The sequence below is a fragment of the Salmo salar genome, chromosome 20, assembly GCF_965601325.2.
Source record: "Salmo salar chromosome 20, fSalSal1, whole genome shotgun sequence".
Taxonomy (NCBI): domain Eukaryota; kingdom Metazoa; phylum Chordata; class Actinopteri; order Salmoniformes; family Salmonidae; genus Salmo; species Salmo salar.
In genome coordinates, this window is record NC_138310.1 from 46,223,094 (window position 1) to 46,239,427 (window position 16,334).

A 16,334-nucleotide genomic window follows, 5' to 3' on the forward strand; every position below is an offset into this window, starting at 1 on the left:
GGTGATTATTTAACTAGAGTTGAGTAAACTGAGCAATACATAAATAGTCGGCTCTTTGTAACACACATTGTTGAAGAAAGGTTTCAAATAAAATCACGCTGCCAGCTTGAGTTTTGCACTTTGTACAATTATTTTGCACTACGGAAATATCCCCTATAGCCTATAAAGATACCCTGGCTTTCTCTATACAGTGCCTTGCAAAATTATTCATACCCCTTGGATTTCTTCACATTTTGTTGTTACAAAGTGGGATTAAAATGTATTAAAACATTATTTATTTTTTTAATAGGAATTAAATAACAAAAATATAGTCATTCCATAAGTATTCAGCTCTTTGTAACACAATAAAATGTGAAGAAATCCAAGGCGGTATGAATACTTTTGCAAGGCACTATATGTCTCGGATCATTAGTTTTAATGAGTCTAGATGGGCAATTCCACAGTAACGGAATTACGCTTTGACTCTTTCAAATGTATGTCAAACAAAAACCATTGATTTCAAAGTTTCACAAACCATACAATTCTATGCACAAGGACAATTTACACACGTTTCACAAAAACACATTTACTGGAAGAACTGTGCAGATGCAAAGTTTGTTAGAAGAATTACGGTAAAAAAAAAAACTGTTGTTTTCCGAAAATGCAATATTTGCTCCGAATTAAGATTCTAAGATGTCTGTAGAAAGGAGTGTCAGCTATGACATGACACCTTAAATTTGAAAAACATTATTATGGTTCTTGAACTATAGTAGGTGAAGTGGATTTACGGTTATGGAATTACATCATGGGTCTCTGATCTGTACTATACAGCAATACATAATTATGGATATTAATATACAGTACCAGTCAAAAGTTTGGACACACCTAATCATTCAAGGGTTTTTCTTTATTTTTACAATTTTCTACATTGTAGAATAATAGTGAAGACAACAACTATGAAATAACACATATGGAATCATGTAGTAACCAAAAAAGTGTTAAACAAATCAAAATATATTTTATATTTGAGATTCTTCAAATAGCCACCCTTTTCCTTGATGACAGCTTTGCGCACTCTTGGCATTCTCTCAACCAGCTTCATGAGGTAGTCACCTGGAATGCATTTCAATTAACAGGTGTGCCTTATTAAAAGTTAATTTGTGGAATTTCTTTCCTTAATTCTTTTGAGCAAGTCAGTTGTGTTGTGACAAGACTCACCATGGTGGAGCTAACCAGCAGCCAGCGGCATTTGCTCCACTGGTAGCCTATTTGTGGGTGCTTTTCCAAAGCCTATGTTAGATACTGAAGTGAGTGTAATTGGCTCCAATTAATGTAATTTCCTCAATATCAGGAGTTGAGAAATAAAGTTGGCATCATTAGAAACAACGTTATATTTTCTATACAGTAGGTTTGTAATTATTTTTTATATTTTTCAAGGACCCCATGCAGTTGAATACCCCTGCAGTACAGTACAGTAGATTATACTGTACTCTACTCTAGTGGGTGAGAATGCTTATTCCAGTATTTATTTTGACAGGGTGTCATATTGAGACTGTGTTTACATTTTTCAAATGAGCCATGCACAGTACAAACACACGTCAATACAAAACATAGTAAAATACTACATTACAAAACAAGATCATAAACTAACACAATCTTCACATAGAGCATTCCCCACTGTTTTAAATTCTCTAAAGGGCAACATGCATTCAAGCCTGAGCCTCCCCTGAACACATTACACATCTGTGGAGCATAAAAGCAGCTCTCCCTAAATCAGAAGCCACCCTATAGCGCACTCTAATCTTGTGTTCTTGTATTGTATTCTATTATTTTGACCTTGACGAGTGTTGTCAGATACATCGGAAGTTTCTGCCGGAGCGCTTTGTAAATAAACAAAAGGGAATGCTGCTCTCCTCTTACATAAAGAGATTCCCAACCCACCTTTTGTTACAATACACAGTTGTGAGTTCTAAAATGATTACTAGTAATCAATCTAAGGGCACAATGGAAAACAGCATCTAAAAGTTTAAGTGTGGACTCTGCTACGTGCATGTAGATTATATCTCCGTAATCTAAAACAGACAAAAGTGGTCTGGACAACTTCCTTTTTATTATCAAAAGACAGACATGCTCTACTGCTGTAAAATAATCCAATTTTGATCTTGAATTTCTTTACCAGCTCAGAAACATTTAATTTCAAATGGCAATTTATCATCTAGGCAGATATCAAGATATTTATAAGAGAGAACTCACTCAATTTGTGTTCTGTTCAGGCTAGTGAATTCAAGGTCACTTAAGTCTAAGTTACGGGACCTAGAAAATAGCATGTATTTTGTTTGGTTTGCGTTAAGTACTAACTAAGATCTAAGAGTGACTTCTGTAGCGCTTGGAAATCAGACTGCAATTGTGAAAAGGCTTGGTGTTGCAGACCAAGTAAAAAAAAAAAACAGTTAATGTCAAGCCCTTCATAATGTAAAAATGTTTTTAAAAGTGTGATGCAATGTAGGCATACAATGAACATCGCATATAGGCTACTGTATATAGAAATCAAAAGCTATTTCCATGTGAAAATGTTATGGGATTTGCTCCATTGGTTTTGTTGGTAGGCCCTACATTATGCTCAAATAGCCACAATAGCCTATTGGCTACTGTCTAAAACTGTAAGGGTACAGCCTAAGTGTTCACTGTAAACGCGTGCCGGAAATTGCACATATTTCTCACAAGGTTCAAGTTTCCGCTCACAAGACCTAAAATTTGCCCTGTGCCCCCCAAAAATTGAGGGAACATTGGTCCCCACTCTTCTGGAGTGCCAGCACATAAGCTGCCTTTCATACTTTTGGAATATTTCCCGATATCAATGTTACATTTAAAATGTGGGTTATTGAGCCAGTGATGAGGGGTGCTGAAAGATAGGTGGTAGGTGTCATAGTAAGTGTCAGTAAGGGCCGGGAGAGGAGAAAGGGTGGGTTTTCACAGTTTTGCTTTGACCACTAGATGACAGAAAGATAACAGTTATGAGCTGAACATAACAGTATGCCAGTGGAAGGGAGGACAGTAGCAGGTGACCCAACTGTGGTTTGTAACTACTATGAATTCCCATTGTAGCTAATTCAACTGCTGTAATTCCGTTACAGATTTGGAATCAGACATTCTGTGTTTTAATTACTTTAGTTTTTTACAAACTTTATTAGTAGAATCACTAACTAATTGGTAGATCTACCTTGTTATTTTTGTGCACTTTCATCATCCTCCCCCCTCATGAGGTAGGGGATTAGAAAATATTTTAAAGATATTGTGGCTTTTCCGTAATGGAATTTGAAGGCACAAGGCAATGTTTCTTAAACTTACAGAATGCAAAAACTTTCTCCAAAACTAAATCTAAGTGTTGATATTATTTGGCAGGGGTCTTTACTTCAACATTATTGTGTTTTGATGTATTTCTAATACCTTTTAAGACTTTTTTATGTTAGATGTTGCCTTAGACCCCTTTTCCATCTGTTTGACCAGAAATCAAGCCTTTGCTTATTCCACATTTTTAGGATGGGAAATGGTTGAAAAATTTATATATGCCTTAATTTCACAAAAATATAGAGTCTTTGCTTTCATTTGACAGCCAATCCTATGAACTTCACATGTTGGTGTTCATGGCTCCTTTTAGATTTTTTTTATTTTATTTATTTTTTATTTCACCTTTATTTAACCAGGTAGTCAAGTTGGGAACAAGTTCTCATTTACAATTGCGACCTGGCCAAGATAAAGCAAAGCAGTTTGACACATAAAACAACAGAGTTACACATGGAGTAAAACAAACATACAGTCAATAATACAGTAGAAAAATAAGTCTATATACAATGTGAGCAAATGAGGTGCGATAAGGGAGGTAAAGGCAAAAAAGGCCATGGTGGCGAAGTACATACAATATAGCAAGTAGAACACTGGAATGGTAGATTTGCAGTGGGAGAAAGTGCAAAGTAGAAATAGAAATAATGCGGTGCAAAGGAGCTAAATAAATAAAAACAGTAGGGGAAGGGGTAGTTGTTTGGGCTAAATTATGGATGGGCTATGTACAGGTGCAGTAATCTGTGAGCTGCTCTGACAGCTGGTGCTTAAAGCTAGTGAGGGAGATAAGTGTTTCCAGATGGAAATGTCCAGATACTAGCTAAATTTGTTGATGATGTAAGCATCCTTGAAATATCATGAAAGCTATTACTTTTACAAATTGTGTATATGTCGTCATCAATAAAACATCACAATAAGATGCAGAGTGTTCAATTTGCCTGCTGGGGGGTCAAGGAAACTCCCAGCTCTGCTAAAACCATTGACAACTATGTGCTGTTTTCAAGGGATTGTTAAATAAATGTTAACTATTTGGTTGTAATACCATCACCTCTTGAAGAGCATAGTCAGAACAAAAAATGTCTGATTATTCCATGCAAAACAATTGCGCATATTTAGCACTCATCAGAGTTATACAGCACGTATCTGCCTGCTTTTCATGATCAGTAAGCATCAATTGATCATGTCATTTCACATTGGATATTTGAGTGATATAAAAGTGAACTACACCTGACAAGTATGAGTGGTTTAGATTAATTTCCCATCCTTTGTGGGCTCTGCCTGTCAAGCAGCAGAAGGGCACGTTTCCTGATGTACTGTTAGCTGATAATGTTTACTTTACAAGCTACTGGTAGAAACGTTGTACAGTTGGCTAAACATAGTGGTAAGTAGACCTAATGTACTTTTCTTCAACCAATGTAGGCCTACCTAGCGAAATTACTTAACATCCCGTTTCAACATTGTTTTTAAGAGTGTTTAGTCACGCTTGCTGCAGACAGACATGATCGGCTACATTGATTGATGGACCATGTCAAATTGGCTAGCTAGCTAATAACATCACGTCAATATGGCTAATTAAACAAGCTAACTTTCAGGGGATAAACTAGACGGTTATATCCAAATATTGTTTGATTTGCTTTCTATCTAGAGTGATGATGAGAATAGTCCAACTGACAACTTTACCAGGACGAGGACTTGCCCATGACGAGTTCTTTCCAAAAGCCTAATCTCTGATGAAGCATGCAAAATAACACGCGTTGTTTGCTTAGCTAGCTAGCTACATGCCAAATGGATAGGCTACCCTCATGTAGCTGAAATTGCATGATCAATTGGTGTTTACTGTTCGTGAAAAACATGCAGTTACTGGCTATATAACTCTGATAGTTCCTACTATGCTCTTCAAGAGGTGATGATATTACAACCAAATAGTTCACATTTTATTCAACAGTCCCTTACAAACGGCACGTAGTTGTCAATGGTTTAGTGGGGCTGGGGTATCCTTGGCCCCCCAGCATCCAAATCGGACACTCTGCACCTTATTGTCATTTTTTTTTTTTTGTTATTGATGACAAGCTATGAAATCTATGCTGTTTTTTTTTAATTTGGTTCCAATCCTGTGATAGGCCTAAATTTCAACTGGTGTAATTAAAACATATAGGTGTAGTCAAACGTAATGTTTCAGCTACATACTTCATTCATACTCAGAAAGCCACACCCCTGTCATTCCATCCCATTATTTATTAGCTAATGTTTTATTTAGATTTCTCTGTCCCCATGTTTTCTCCTATAATTTTCTTTCTCTTTGTTTGTCTCTTTTTTTCTTTTTGCGCTGGTTGTTGTTCTGTTGGGTGTTGTGTTGCTCTGCCTGCCCGCCTGCATTCTGGTGGGCCAGACGTTCTGGTGCAGAAGAGTGACTGTGTTCTAGTGGAGGGGAAGCCCGAGTCCTGTGGTAAGCTGCTCCTGGTTGGTGTCGCTAGGCTAGCTAGCTGCCTGCCTCTCTGCTGGTTGTTTCTCTCTCTCTCTCACTCACTCTCTCACTCTGACCCCCTCTGCTCCTCCCGATTCAAAACCCTCCCCCAGCCTAGAGCTCAAATCTCGCCTGACCCAGCCTCTCTTTTGTTTTGCTCCCCCCCCATCTGTGTCAGCTACACCCCTGACCAAACGTCCCACCCACACACCTCAGAGCACCGCCCCCCCCCTCCCGCTTGGGTGTATACACACACTGCATCGGATGCGTTGCCTTTGTCACAACCACAATAAAGCAAGGTTTAAGGGCCCGCTAGGAGGTTTTGATGTAAAACACTCAGGTTTGTGGAGGTCATGTCATTGTTTTATGGAGAGAAGTCTATATATATCAGGACAAAGGTAGCATGATAATATGCCAGCAGAGATGCATGCGGTTTGTCCGTCGTGACCAAACAGTACGAGTGTGAGCTTCTAGACTGGAGGGACTCAGCTACCAGAGTTGGGTCATGTTCAATTATCTGCCAGATGAGATTTTACCGACGTCTCTCGCTCCTTGGATGAAATTCAATTTCTGTGCAGAATCTATCGAAACAACCTCAATAACAAATGGAGATAAAAAAAGACCTTGGTAAACGGCATTTGAATAGACTAGGAATGTGTTGATTGACCATCAGTAGAAGCCCTTACAATAATGCCTTGTTTAGCCTATACCTTCCACTTCAATCAAACGTCCGCTCCCTTCCGCACAGGGTTCCAGAGATTTGGGAGTCCGTGCGGTTGGGGGTGGACTTCGATATTGCATGATTTGGTTTGAGCGGACCTCGCGGACGCCACAAAAGTGGAAGGTGTAGGACAAACTAAGACTTAAGTCTCATGAAGTGTCATGACAGTGAATCAGAAGGTTGTGTGGCGTCTGAATGTCATGAGCATGGCTCTCCCTTCCAAGACCCAGGCAAGCACAGCCTGCCTGTTGGAAGAGCTCAAGGAGGGCAGAGTACTAGGTCTCCACTCACTGACCCTCTCCAGCCTAGTCAATTACTAACTCATTGCCCTCCAAACACCTGTCTACCCTCATCTCCCAGTACAGGAGGTCAAGGTGTGTGTGCGCATCAAGCATGCACGTGTTTATGTGTGTCCCTGCATGTGCGTGCCCTTCTGTTTCAATGATTTTTGTGTGGTTTTGATTACAGTGCCTTGACATCTCAACACTCTACATACACTGTTCTACTAACTCCACTCGCTAACAGAAGTGTGTACATTAGCCTACAGATTTCAAGAACTCTTTGCACTTATTTGACCATAACCTTTACAGTGACCAATGAGTGCAGTAGTAGTCTTAATTTGAATCCTTCACCCTCAGTTCACAGTGTTGTTCTTTAGGCCTGCTACCTCTCCTTCACAGGACACCACTGGGTGTCTGGGTTCGCCTACCAAACTGGCCTGCGTCAAACTGAATCTGAGGCCCCTGTTTGTGACATTGTTCTCTCTCTGTACTGCGAAGGGCTTGTCCAGCGGTGTGTGATCATTCAGAAAGATGAGAATGGCTTTGGGCTGACGGTGAGCGGAGACAACCCAGTGTTTGTGCAGCTCGTCAAGGAAGGTAAGGTCGACCCCCCCCCACACACACACACACACACACACACACACACACACACACACACACACACACACACACACACACACACACACACACACACACACACACACACACACACACACACACTACTTTTCATCCTCAATAGTCTCAGGGACAAATCTTAGTATCAGACCATCAGCCAAATACTGGTAAAAAAAAATAAAAAAAAAATCACCGTGTGAGAGATGGGAATTCTAGCAGGCCCTGAATCCAAGGCAGCTCTTGTCTTGTCCCTTATAGAGGCTGATGTGTGTGTAGTGAGCTGCACACATGAGACCTTTCGGTTACTAGTCCAACGCTCTAACCACTAGGCTACGCTGCCGCCCCAAAATATATATATATATATAACGCATTAGCGTGACATGGTAGGAATTTCTGCCTGGTTGCCTAAGCTCCAGACTGACGTGTACAAAGCCGCACTGGTGTTTATGTTGTGACAGCACAGGCACTCATTTCTGGTGCCACCTATGTCTCAGTTGTCTCCTGACCCTATAATATTCCTCTGAATCCTATCCCATAATGAACCCTCTCTCTGGCTCCTAAAGCCCTATGTCTGGGGAGGAGCAGCCTAATGGGCTCCTTCAGCACCACACAACCACTGTGATGGTTAGGGGCCCGGAGTTCCTCACGATTAGGTCTGGAAAAACTCAGGCCCCAAGTTATGGTGTACGATATGTTACGATGTACTTTGACATTACTTTTATAGCGCAAACAGTGGTATTGTAATGGGTATATTGGGCGTTGTTCATCTTATACACTGTTATTTTTCCCTCCTAAAGGGATGTTCTGTGTTTTCCTGACTCTCGTCCCCTCTGTTTCCTAGATGGCGCTGCAGAGCGTGCGGGTGTACAGACAGGTGACCGGATCATCAAGGTACACTAATCTATACAGTTGCGGCTAAATATATTGGCACCCTTGCACTTTTCTTAAATAACTCCTATTTCTTCTCAAATAAGTTTAAATTAAAAACAACTTTTGGTCTCTACACGTTGTTGGATTTTCAACATTGTAGAACCAATTTTATTTTTGTTAACTTTGAGTTTGTAATTTTAATTTAGAAAATAAAGATAAATGGCATGGACAACACTATTGGCACCCCAGAGCTAGTACTTGGTTGCACAGCCTTTTGCCAAAATATCTTGTAACCATCAATGAGCTTGCTGCGCCTTTCTACTGGCAGTTTTGCCCACTTTTCAGTATCAAACTGCTCTAATTTTTCAGTGTTTGATGGGTACCCTCCACCAACTGCTGTTTCAGCTCTTGCCATAGGTTACAGATGTGATTTAGATCTGGACTTTTCATTGGCTACTCCAGAATAGTCCAGTGTTTCTTCTTGATCCAGTCCAGAGTGCTTTTGTGTTTGGGGTTTTTGTCTGGCTGGAAGACCCACAACCACGTTTGGACACAGGGTTGAACATTGCACTCCAAAACACTTTGATAATTGGCTCATTTTATGACATCACAGGGTAGGATTAAAAGTTTGAAAAAAAGAAAAAAAAGATTTTCAAAAGCTGAAACGAGTTTTCAGCCCAAGGGGAGGGTATTTTCCTGCTCCTCACTTAGAAATGTGCCGTTTTCATATATGTTCACACTGGTATTATGCTGGAGATAATAAAAATGAGTTAGAAAATTGGTTGCCCTTTTTAAGTTAAAATTGGTTCTGCAATGTTGAAAATCCAATAACAAGATGTTATTGTTATTTGAGAAGAAATATAGGGAATTATTTAAGAAAAGTGCAAGGGTGCCAATAGTTTTGGCCACAACTGAGTGTGTATGTATGTGTGTATATATGACATAGTAGTTGCAGGGTCCTGTTCATTTGGCACCAAACTGAAAATGTTTTGAAATAGAGAAATGAAAATTGGTGCTCTTATTGGATAAGTTTCGTGCCTACTGATCACGACCCAGGTGCCTTGTTGCCATCTCTGTATAGTCTCCAGTCACAGCTTGTTTTGTGAACCGAGGCTTCTAGCCAAAACACCAGCTCCATAATGCCACCTGCTGGTTGGATTAGATCCCATCAAAAAACACAAAAACCTAAACATTGCTGTCACTGGGGTGTGTACGAAGAGGGGTGGATGAATGAATTACTGAATTGACATTAGGCTGGACAGGAAATTAACTAATTTGATTTCCAAGCAGTGTTGAATGAAGTTTCTCATTATGACTGTTTTACTTAATTCCAGGTGAACGGGACCCTAGTAACACATTCAAACCACGTGGAAGTAGTAAAGCTCATCAAATGTAAGCGTTGTAAAGTTTTATTGTTCGTAATTGACACTGGAAAGTCATAGCCTGGTTCCTATTTGTGCTGTATTTCCAACTAATATTTTTGTCGTGGTTCTTCCAAAGACCATAGACGTTGGTAATACAGCACAAACAGATCTGGGACCAGGCTAGGAAAGTCATACAATGATAATCAGAATTAGGCCTAGTATTCCGAATACACCTTTTTTTTTAACCTTATCTCCGTATCCATCTTATTTCTTCAGCGGGCTCCTATGTGGCCCTCACAGTGTTGGGGCGACCCCCTGGGTTGCCCCAGATCCCCCTATCGGAGAGCGAAGCTAAGCTGGGGTTCCCGGGGCCCCAGACTGGGTTGTCCCCTGTCACCTCTCCAAACACTCCTGGACAGCCAACGGGGGAGCGCCCATACAGCCCCCATGACCGCATCACCTCTCCTCTACCAATATGGGTATGACCGCCTCCTCTCGCCTTTTACCGTCTTCTGAGATGCATTCCTCCTTTGTGCTCCATCTTCTTCATGTCATCCCTCTTTGCCTGTCTGTCCTCAGTGTGTGTTTCCATAGTTTACATTTGTCTGTTCACTTAAACTCTGTTGTCCTCCCTTGCTACTTCACGTAATTTCTTCTACTGTGTGTTTGGTTCCATGTCCTGATCAAGCACTGTGTATCCTTCCCATTGTACAGGAAGAGAACAACAGCGTACACAGCCAAAAGGTGGACATCCTGCAGAAGATGTTGTCCAAGGAGCAACAAGATTTGCAGGTGAGCATTCTATCTGGTGCAGGAGAAACCATCTCGGTTAGTATTTGGGCATATGCAAAATTCAGGGCCCATATTCATGAAGCGTCTTAGAGTAGGGGTGCTGATTTTAGTTTAGCCTTTTAGATTATAATGACTAAGAATTCATGGAGACCTGATCCTAGATCACCACTCCTACCCGAGACGGTTTATATATACGGGTCCTAGTCTATGAATTGTTTTTCAGAGACTGCTCACTCTGGACTTATGAGGTCAAATACTGAGCGACTGTCAAGAAAAGCAATGTTTTGTAGTTGGATGAGGTTACATTTTGATGCATGTGAAGTCATGGTGTTTGTCCTAGAATTGTATTCTAATAGGTTTTGAGACGTTCAGAACAACACTGGTGTATGGCTTGTGTTGATAAGAGCAAGCCTTTTCCTGTGGTTTTGGACTAGAACAGTCACTCTAGCAGACAGCCACTCAGAAGAGAACCAGTAAACCCCACCACCTCCACTCCAATAATTCTCTCTTGTGCTTCACAGAGCCACATTACCCACTCCACTAAGCACACTTTACTGCTGCTACGTGTGTAAACATGACAGGGCCAGGACAGTATAGCCACAGCAAGTGTGTTGAGAAACACTTTTGAAAAGGAGTGCAAGTCTATACCGTTCAAAGTCAAAAATACTTTTATGGACTTGGCTACTTTGGATTCCAATGACTGTCTGACTGAGTGTCTCGGCTGCCCTCCCCCTCTCCCTCCCTACAGGCAATGAAGGAGGAGTACAGCAGGAATCCGACGCCAAAACTACTGAAGGACATCCAGGAAGCCAAGAAGCACATTCCACAGCTGCAGGGGCAGCTCAGTAAGGCCACTGGAGGAGCACAGGTAACTTGCATCCCCCCCTGCCTGAATAAAAAACAAACATATTGTACAGTGCATTTGGGAAGTATTCAGACCCCTTCCCCTTTTCCACATTTTGTTACGTTACAGCCTTATTCTAAAATGGATTAAGTAAAAACATTTTCTTAACAATCTACACACAATACCCCATAATGACAAAGCAAAAACAGGTCAAAAAACAGAAATAACTTATTTACATAAGTATTCAGACCTTTTGCTCATCCTTGATATATTTCTACAACTTGGAGTCCACATGTGGTAAATTAAATTGATTTGTACATGATTTGGAAAGGCACACACCTGTCTATATAAGGTCTCACAGTTGACAGTGCATGTCAGCAAAAACCATGCCATGAGGTCAAAGGAATTGTCTGTGGAGCTCCGAGACAGGATTGTGTTGAGGCGCAGATCTGGGGAAGGGTACCAAGCATTGAAGGTCCCCAAGAACACAGTGGCCTCCATCATTCTTAAATGGAAGAAGTTTGGAACCACCAAGACTCTTCCTAGAGCTGGCAGTCCGGCCAAACTGAGCAATCGGGGAAGAAGGGCCTTGGTCAGGGAGGTGATCAAGAACCCGATGGTCACTCTGACAGCGCTCCAGAGTTCCTCTATGGAGATGGGAGAACAACCGTGTCTGCAGCACTCCACCAATCAGGCCTTTATGGTACAGTGCCAGACAGAAGCCACTTCTCAGTAAAAGGCACATGACAGCCCACTTGGAGTTTGCCAAAAGGCACCTAAAGGACTTTGACCCATGAGAAACTGATGAAACTCTTTGGTCTGAATGCCAAGTGTCAAGTCTGGAGGAAACCTGGCACCATCTCTACGGTGAAGAATGGTGGGGGCAGCATCATGCTGTGGGGATGTTTTTCAGCGGCAGGGACTGGGGAAAGATGAACGGAGCAAAGTACAGAGAGATCCTTGATGAAAACCTGCTCCAGAGCGCTCAGGACCTCAGACTGAGGTGAAGGTTAACCTTCCAACAGGACAACGGCCATAAGCACACAGCCAAGACAATGCAGGAGTAGCTTCTGGCTATTGTAGTATTAATAACTAATAGCTAGGGTGAGAATCTGTGGTTTTCTATGAGTGCCATAATCAGTCCAATGAGTTTTCCCTGACTATGTAACCTTACCAGGACAAACTTATGGCCCAAGTTTTAGCCTGGCCCTAAGCAATGATATTTATAGGTAGTTGATCTGTGCATGTTCTGCTCCATTTCTGTAGACTGTGTGTGATGAAATCATGACAATATAGATGCTCAATGCTTACAGTCAGACAAAATACTTGTTGGTTTTCTCTTTCAATTATGGGGAATATTTATATTATCTGCGTGTGACTGACTGGGATTTAATTCTAAGGATGCCCTGCAATTGGGTGATGGAGATGACGGTAGCATGGTGGACATGGACCACACACCTTCCTCCAGGGGGGACAGTAGCAATGATCTCTCGTGGAGCAGCAGTACCATGTCCCCTGTAAGTGTTACTTTCAGTTTTGCACCTTGCAGACAGTAAACTACAACCCAAACCTGCAACCCACTGCTGTGTTCCAAACCTGGGTTCTGTTCAAGAGGACATGCAACCAATAAAGAAAACAAGTGTTTGTTATTGGACAGGTCCAGATAATCCCTCCCTGTTTTCAGTCGAGTTTCTTCCATTTGATTCCTAATGAACACCACCCAGGTCTAGCTAGATGAATGTTTGATAGCTTACCAAATGTTCTCCATTTGCAGGTTCCCCGCAGTTTTGCACCTGCCTCCCCGGAGAGCCTGTGCCAAAGAGACATGTTGTCTTACCACAGCCCAAAGAGCACGCCCCGAGACAGCTTCAACTCTTGCCACTCCCCCGACCCAGAAGACACTCCAGACCTGGTGAGATCGAGACCTGGCTCATGTTCATTAGGGCATGCAACTGAAAACATTTAAATGTTTTGCAACGTAAAACCTAAATGAGCATTTCTAATTGGACAAGTCCAGGTAGTCCCTCCCTGTTTCAGTCAATTTTCTTTCATTTGGTGTCTAATGAACATGACCCGTGCCCTGCAGATGTGGAGCCAACTTCATTAAACACCCCTTTGATGGTATATGAGGTTGTTAGCTACCTCAGTGAACGGAGCAGTCAACGCTCAATGAGTGAGAGATCTAAGGGCTGTGTTCCTCCTCTCCCCACCCCTCCAGGACTCGCTGTCCCCCTCTGCTGTTAGCAGCCCTTCCTCACGCTTCGTCTCCCATATCATCGGAGCTGAGGACGACTACTTTGACTCTGATCAAGAACAGGTAGGCCCTAAATACATCCAAAATAAGGGGAGAAATATAACTTCGTTGCATTTTGAAAATTAAGATTCTAGGCTGCGATTATGGCCTATTGACCCAAACGTTTGTTTTTTAACATTCATTACAAACACTGTGAAGCATACCAGGGTGCTGGAGTTTTTTTGTCCAGATTTCTCTCCCCCTAAAAGGGTGAAAGACTGACAAGCTTCACTGAGGATTTTCTAACGAGGTCAAGCTAGCTCGTAACACACACACTGTGTGTATCTCAGGTCAATGGCCAGTGCAGCTGTTTCCAGAGCATGGAGCTGCTCAAGTCCAGACCTGCCCACCTGGCAGCGTTCCTGCATCACGTCGTCTCACAGTTTGACCCTGCACCGCTGGTAAGAGTCCCTACACACGCGCACACACACCCTCACCTGACCATGTTTGTGTTGTGACCAGTTACCGACAACAATAAAAGTTTATATAAAAATACAGGGAGTGCAGTGCTGACACAAAGACATGATGTTGTAGAACGTGTTTGTGTCACCTCTCATTGATCATGTGAAACGTTTCTCTTCAGCTCTGCTACCTCTTCGCTGACCTGTGCAAGCAAACTAACTCCAAAGAAACCAGACGGGTGTTCATGGACTTCCACAACTTCTTCATCGACCGGGGAGCTGTGAGTTGAGTCGAACTAGCCTACATCTGGGCCCACATTCACCAAGAGTCTCAAGAGTAGGAGTGCTGATCTAAGATCATGTAACCCCTGTCCATATACTCATATTTAGTATGCTCTAAAATGATAAATTGATCCTAGATCAGTGCTCCTATTCGGAGACTATTTATGAATACGGGCCCTGTAGTCTCAAGTGGCTTTCATCCACAGTCACTACATGATCACAGCTAGCTTTCATCCAAACTGCAGGCCCAAGCCAGCACAGACTTGCACAGTGCACTGTTGTTATTAAACAAACCCCACAGCACTGTGGCAGAAGTTATGGTCTCCCCCACATCAGTTGTGATTAAACACCTACATCCCCTGACAGTGTTGGTATGATATGCAACACTAGTGTTACTATACAGCAGTGTGTTTGTTTGATTGGTTTATTCTGTCAGGAGTCCCCTCTCCCTGCAGTAATACATTTCTCCTCAGCTGGAGCCGTCATTTCTCTGATCCACTGTTCTGTTGACTCCCATTGCAATATATTGTAGTGCCCTAGACCAATAAGACTGCAGTACTTGAGGGACCCAGAGATTTTCTTCTGCAGTTTTTCTCATACACTACTAACACACACACAGCGTACATTTAGGAATTCTTCTGCACTTGTCATTTTACTCTTTTTGTTAAATGTGAAGTATTTTTACTCTGGTGTTTCTGTAAGCCACATATAAACAAGTCTGGCTTTGTCAATGCCCGTCTAAATGGGTTTTATTTTCATACAGAATTTAAAAGTAGCTGTTCCCGAGTCCATCTCCTCTGACCTTGGTGAGTATTTGTGACTTTGCTTTCATTTCCATTAGTTTCTCTGGCTGACAAATCCATGCCAAGTCACATCTGGGTATATTGAGGAATGACTATTGTTATCTAATGGAATGCCAAATCTAGCCAACTCAAGTTTCCTTACTTCAACAGTGTACTAGCATCATTATCACAAAGCCTCAAAGTGTGTGGTTGGTTGTATAACCAATCTAACACATTTTTTAAAAATTGTTAGACTCCAGTCACCCCAGTCATAGACTGTTCTCTCTGATACCGCGCGGCAAGCGGTACCAGAGCACCAGGTCTAGGACCAAAATGCTCCATAACAGCATCTACCCCCAAGCCATAAGACTGCTGAACAAGTAATCAACCCCCCCCCCCCCCCCCTTTGTTTTTACACTGCTGCTACTCGCTGTTTATTATCAATGCATAGTCACTTTACAAATTACCTCAACTAACCTGTATCCCCGCACATTGACTCGGTACCGGTACCCCTGTATATAGCCTCATTATTGTTATGTACATTTCTTGTGTTTTGATTGATTCGACTTTCTTTTTAACTTTAGTTTTTTGGTAAATATTTTATTAACTCTATTTCTTGAACTGCATTATTGGTTAAGGGCTTGTAAGTAAGCATTTCACGGTAAGGTCTACATCTGTTGTATTCGGACCATGTGACAAATAAAATGTTATTTGATTTAATACTACTATCCCACACCAGTTGTTGAGAAATCAAGGCTTAAGCTGTATTTTGTGTCAACCTACTTCCTATCTGTGTGGCTGTGCAGACCGGCGGAGGACGGAGCTAATCCCTGAGGAGCTGAACAGACAGTTAGTCCAGATGATGCAGGACACCCTGCTCCCTGACATCCGGAGGAACCTGGAGGACTTCAGGTCAGTCACCTTGCTCGTGCTCTTCCAAAATGGCTGCCTTTCCTATTGGTGCCTATGTGTTAGTCATATGTAAAGATGGATGAAAGTGAGTCTTACTTGTAGACAGTGTAACTGTTTGTCTTTATAAACTTGAAGTTATTATAATCCTGTTTATAATTTTCGGTAAGTTGATGTAAGCATGTTATAAGTAAACATACTGTAAGTGGGATCTGACACCGTGGTTTGTGGGGTGTGCAGGCAGAAGCGCAGTATGGGCCTAACCCTGGCTGAGGGGGAACTGGCCCGGCTGGACACGGAGCGCGTCAGAGACCGGGTAGCACTGGAGAGAGAACGCTCCTGTGCTGAAAACATCATCACCAAGATAGAGGATGTCCTGTTAGTAGCAACCCTCACAG

The 16,334-nt window shown here is 42.0% G+C and overlaps 1 protein-coding gene across 4 annotated transcripts in view; it reads left to right on the top strand.

Annotated features, from left to right (window-relative positions):
* Positions 1–16,334, top strand: part of arhgef12a (Rho guanine nucleotide exchange factor 12a) — a 76,686-nt gene that overhangs the window by 43,910 nt on the left and 16,442 nt on the right. For 2 of the 4 annotated variants that reach the window (XM_045703468.2, XM_045703467.2), the window contains 15 exons: positions 5,708–5,764; positions 7,283–7,381; positions 8,241–8,290; positions 9,604–9,661; positions 9,910–10,112; positions 10,348–10,425; positions 11,174–11,293; positions 12,670–12,786; positions 13,044–13,181; positions 13,488–13,586; positions 13,853–13,963; positions 14,146–14,244; positions 15,009–15,051; positions 15,834–15,939; positions 16,177–16,314. In XM_045703468.2, the coding sequence (XP_045559424.1) occupies positions 5,708–5,764; positions 7,283–7,381; positions 8,241–8,290; positions 9,604–9,661; positions 9,910–10,112; positions 10,348–10,425; positions 11,174–11,293; positions 12,670–12,786; positions 13,044–13,181; positions 13,488–13,586; positions 13,853–13,963; positions 14,146–14,244; positions 15,009–15,051; positions 15,834–15,939; positions 16,177–16,314 (1,516 nt within the window). The remainder of the gene's footprint in view (positions 1–5,707; positions 5,765–7,282; positions 7,382–8,240; positions 8,291–9,603; positions 9,662–9,909; positions 10,113–10,347; positions 10,426–11,173; positions 11,294–12,669; positions 12,787–13,043; positions 13,182–13,487; positions 13,587–13,852; positions 13,964–14,145; positions 14,245–15,008; positions 15,052–15,833; positions 15,940–16,176; positions 16,315–16,334) is intronic. The other 2 variants (XM_045703469.2, XM_045703470.2) reach the window with 1 other exon arrangement.